Consider the following 5,312-nt stretch of genomic DNA (forward strand, 5'->3'; position numbering starts at 1 on the left):
AAACCGTTTCTCTCTTTTTTCTTGTTTTCTCTGCCGCGAGTCGCTTGTCATGGCTAAGTGATCAGAGATGACTATATATTAAACATACACAAAATCTGCTATGTATTTTTGAAATAGGATTAACCTTTCTTTATTATTTATTTGGTATTTTGGGTTAAAATAAATTATTTTGAAAGAATTATCGATGTACAGAAAATTTCTGACCACAAAATAGATCCCAAAGCATGTGTCGCAATATTGTGAGCGCATTTTCTTTATGGTCCACCGCATACCCCTAAAGCACTACGAAATATAAATAGAAAAATTAAAAAAATATATATAAATATAAAACATTTTAACCTCGTCTTGTAAATACTCCTTGATACAATACAAAACAAAAAAACTTAAAGCGGGAATAGTGAGAGTATGTAATGAACAGTCCGATTTCATTAAATCTGTCGAATAGTCGAATCGGCTAGAGATCGGTGGAACAGACAGCACTATTCGTGTAACGTCCATCGTGCATACTCGGATGCAGCTTTACGCTTCGTTTTTGATTACGAATTCGATTGCTCGGTGTTGTCTGTGGTTTGGCAGATGGGCATAAAAATTGCGAGGGTGCAGCTCATCCGTTCAGTTCGCCTACGGTACCCAAGTGACTTAGATTATACGCACAGCTAAGTTTTTTCAGTTTCCATCAGAGATAGTGAGAGCCCTCAGCCGAAAGTGGGAGACAGGCGATAAGATTACCGTCAACTTAATTAAAAACTAAAAGTCGTAACTCGAAAATATTGTCCTTAGCCTTAGATAATAAAGAGCAGCCAACTCAAGTGGCACTCGTTTGAGTGGCTTGTGAATATGCGCCAAAAAAATAACTGAACAAGCCGTGAAATCAAGGAAGTGATCTTCGCTGGGAATTCTCAACATCGAAAGGTTCCAACGCCAAAAGATGTATGTGGCCAGCTCCACTGGTGGGCTGATGCTGCAGACCATGTTGTACTTGGCCAATCAGACCAGTCTGGCGACAGTAGGCACTTTGGTTGATTTTCCACCAGCCCCCAAGAGCGGTAAGTGATCCGATGAACTGCCAAAAAATTTATTTACCAATTGCACAACCCTGCGAGGGCGAATGGGGCTCATAAAATGTGGCCGCAAAATATCACTGATTTGTGGTACGATGAGTTAAGAAAATCCTTCACCAACAAAACTTAAAGCAAACCCGTGAAATTTGTAATTAACCGGGTCATAATTAGGTTGTATGCCAAGTCAGTGACTTAAAAAGTTTTAACACCCATTGACACCTCTTCCTTCCAGCGGCAAAAGAAAAGAAAAATCAGGGTCCCACAGGCAAATTGCGTGACTCATTCTGTTAGATGTGATAAACTTACTACATACGGTTTTTGTAGTGGTTTTGGGAGACTCCAAACAAGCCTATCTAATCGAAAGCTTCCGATTGAAACGAACAGCTATGTGGGTCAATGTATAGGAATTATCAGGTTTCAACTAGCGTTAACCCCGGCTCGTTAAAACATTAAATGAATCCCAGCTGAGTTTAATGAAAATGGAATATCGTATTGGAGCTTCATTATATATTCTCATTATTTACAAAGCCATGTTGTTATAATTAAAATCTTTTTAACTTTACCTCTAAATCAAGTTTCTTAAATAATATGTCCGTTATAATATGTTTTTATTATCCGGCAGTTCGGACTGCTAAATAAATTTCTTTCTTGATCTTAAGCGTATGTATTTTGGTCTTCTACTTTTGTTTCGACTTTTATGTTTTACTGCCAGTATATTTTAAAAACTATTACTGTGTTTAAATGCGTATCCCGCTGATTTTTTAAACTTTTAGACATCAACGAGGTAAAGTGCTTTGGAGTGTATGGCTGTTTTCCGATTAATGGACCATGGAACACGGTAACCCGATCCATCAACGTTCACCCGCAAAAACCTTCGGAGATAGAGCCGCATTTCACGGTGCACACGAGAAAAGCCCTCGATCAGCCTAAGTATCTCGACCTTAACGACCCCGAAAGCATCCATAGCATGGAAATAGATTCAAAGGGCAAAATTTTTCTGCTGGTCCATGGATACTTAGAGTCCGGTGAGATTCCCTGGATGTGGGATATGGCAAAGGCCCTGCTTTCCCACGAACCCGAGGGTCGTGCAGCCGTGGTCCTTATCGACTGGGGAGGCGGTGCCACTCCCCCGTATGTCCAGGCGGTGGCCAATATCCGACTTGTGGGTGCCATTACCGCCCACGTAGTGCACATGCTGTACGAGGAGCTGCGACTTCCGAATCTGGACAAGGTGCACATAATCGGACACTCACTGGGTGCTCACCTATCCGGTTATGCAGGGTATCATCTACAGCATGACTTCGGCTTGAAGCCGGCCAGAATTACTGGCCTAGATCCAGCGGCTCCTCTATTCACGGACACCGATCCCATTGTTCGGTTGGATAAGACGGATGCCCACTTTGTGGATATTGTGCACACGGATGCCAATCCTTTAATGAAGGGTGGATTAGGCATCAATATGCGACTGGGTCATGTGGACTTCTTTCCGAATGGCGGATTCGATAATCCCGGCTGCAACAAGAAGTTTCAGGATGTGGTTAAGAAGAAGACGCTGTTTTTGACCATGCAGGAGTTCCTCGGCTGCAATCACATTCGCAGTCAGCAGTATTTTACGGAAAGCATCGGTTCGCAGTGCCCTTTCCTGGGAATAACTTGTGATTCCTTCGAGGTGAGTTGAAGAACAGAAGTATGCCTTTAGTTAGATGATCGTGTTCTTTTCGAGAGCTTTGAGGTATTAACATACTCGGAAAGCCTTATTTTTCTTTTTTTCTTTGCTAATGACTACTGTTGTTTTTATTTCTCAGAGCTTTAAAGACACCAAGTGCACCAGCTGCGATGAGCCTGGCCACACTTGCCTGCGAATGGGTTATCACAGCCAAGAGGACTATCAAGAGCAAATGGATCTCGGACAGCTTCAGCTGGGTGATTCACTAGGAGACTTTTACCTGTGGACTGGTGATAGCAAGCCATTCTGCCGACTACACTACAGGATAACAGTCCGAATCTCCGGGCATGACGAAAGTACACTTCACGGAGGCGAGGTAGGAATCCTCTCTATTCAACTGCACGATACCCTCCAAAAAAGTAATGACGGAAAAAAAGAGCGAGCCGTTACGGATATGATGAAATTCTCACCAAAGGCCATGTACTTTGAGCCCGGCTATGAATACAAGGCTTTGGTAGCCGGTCAAAATCTCTTGGAGCCGGAATATGTCACTGTAAACTGGGAGTATCCCGCAAACATACTAAATCCACTTACGTGGCGCATTCTTTCCGCGCCGCGTATTTACATTGAGTATATTCTCATCGAAGCAATGGAGTCTAGTGAGCTTTATCTAAAAGTTTGCCCACAGCACGAAGGGGCCATTCTCACTGGAGCCGAAAACATCCTCCGCTCCAAATACTGCAGGGATTAAGGAATATACAACTAGTTAAATAATTATGCAATTGGTTCAATCTTTTAATAACTTATTGATCAACTAGACAAAAATGTCTATATTTAATTTAATTTCAACGCTAAATAAGCCTAACTTTTTAATACTTACTTTTTTAGTCTTTTAATATCTGTTTAATATCTGCTTAATATATAATATACTTTTAGGAAATTGGTTGTCAAATTTCGGATGTCGAAAAACAAAACAAAAAGTGCAGGGTATGTACACCCTCTTAGTTCTGAACACAACTAAAATGAACGAAAGGTGTGTGTCTGGGCTATGAAAGCATTTAAAATTCCCTATTTCTTTATAGCAAGTGACCTAAAGAAAAAACTATATTTTGAAACGTACTCCTAGTTATGTACATAACCAAAAAAGGGGCGGTGTTTGTCTGTACTATGAGAACACTTCATAACCCCTGATTTTATTTTATAGCAACTGGATTAAAAACACTTTGTATTTTTAATAGTATTCTAATAGTTCATAACGACGAATTCATTCTGAACTGCTTAAGTTTTTTTTTTTTAGATTGAGTAAGTGTAGCAATATTGCATGCTGATTCCAAATATAAATAAAGCAGAAAAAAATGCACAAAATATTATTTTTTCTGAGTTAATAACTGCTCACTTGTTATACTTTTATCATTTTCTACAGTTTTTGAGGAAAAATTATGTAATTCACATGAAGTCAACAGTCGCGGCAAAAACTATTAATCGCAAACATGTGTAATCAAATATAAGAAAGATATTGTTGGTAATAGCTGCCGTATCGATTTAGCCTATCAACTGCTCTGCTTTTGATTTGTATAAAGTTTCTTCGCGTTGAATTACTAATTTCACATTTTAACTGTGGGCCGTATTACCGCTTGCCATAAAATAACAAAGTTGGTGGTATTGGTTTTTCAAAAAACGTATTTTACAAAATCTTTTTTAGCTTTGCTTTTTTTTGTGTGTTGAGGATTTTGGTGCCAGTGTCTACCCTACAAATAAACCTGGCCTACAAATGAGTTGACAGAGAAGAAATAACAGAAAGGAACAAAAAATGCGAGGCAGATGATGATCATGTTGACAAGGTTTCACTGGAGTTTATTTCATTCTATTCTGGGAATTTAAGTTGCTTGAAAACCTTTTTATGTTTTGACTTTCGATGCTCAACGTGTCACCCCTCCCTATAATGTGTGTTAACTTATTACCATAATATCATGATATATATTCATTAATATTAATAATTAGTTTCGGTTAAAATTCAATCCAGAAATTAAATCCAAATTATCTTTCCCTTTGAGCTTAAAAATCTAGCTGTAATTCTTAGCATTGCTTTCTAATTTTCATACTCTTTTCCCAGATTTGTGGTGGAAGGGATATTTTCGTATGATTATCTTCACATTTTCCCCTGACTTGTGGCATAAATCAGGCGACTGCGCCGGCTGAGGGACATCAAATGGGGCTCGGGCTCGAATTAAAATGTCATAATTTAAGGGGGAAACATGAGCGACAATACGTCAACATCCCCTTTAGACTTTTAAGGTTTTTCACCTTTCTCATTGACTATATAAATCCACCCACCTACTATGTCATTTCGCTGTTTAATTAGTCGGTAGCCCGGGCGTCGCAAACAAATCACATAATTATGATTGAGCGCAGGCCGTACCAACTCTTTTTACCCTAGAAGAAAAAAAGGGGAGAATCTTCCTGAATTTCCCCCTCTGTGGCACATTTTTCGGTTTCCTTTATGGGCCCGTCAGAGACGCGTGCATAAATATAAATCAGAGTTGGCTCACAGCTGTCGTAATTGAATGCAAATGTCCATCCAAAAA

The 5,312-nt window shown here is 39.6% G+C and overlaps 1 protein-coding gene across 1 annotated transcript; it reads left to right on the forward strand.

Moving 5' to 3' along the window:
- The first annotated feature begins 485 nt into the window (after nucleotides 1–485).
- LOC108101644 (pancreatic triacylglycerol lipase) lies at nucleotides 486–4,097 on the forward strand. Its single transcript, XM_017206060.2, has 3 exons — nucleotides 486–1,046; nucleotides 1,835–2,730; nucleotides 2,867–4,097. The coding sequence occupies exons 1-3, from the start codon at nucleotides 929–931 to the stop codon at nucleotides 3,476–3,478; spliced, it is 1,626 nt and encodes a 541-aa protein (XP_017061549.1). The 5' UTR covers nucleotides 486–928; the 3' UTR covers nucleotides 3,479–4,097.
- The last annotated feature ends 1,215 nt before the right edge of the window (nucleotides 4,098–5,312 follow it).

This window comes from Drosophila ficusphila, unplaced genomic scaffold, assembly GCF_018152265.1.
Source record: "Drosophila ficusphila isolate 14025-0441.05 unplaced genomic scaffold, ASM1815226v1 contig_198, whole genome shotgun sequence".
NCBI lineage: Eukaryota > Metazoa > Arthropoda > Insecta > Diptera > Drosophilidae > Drosophila > Drosophila ficusphila.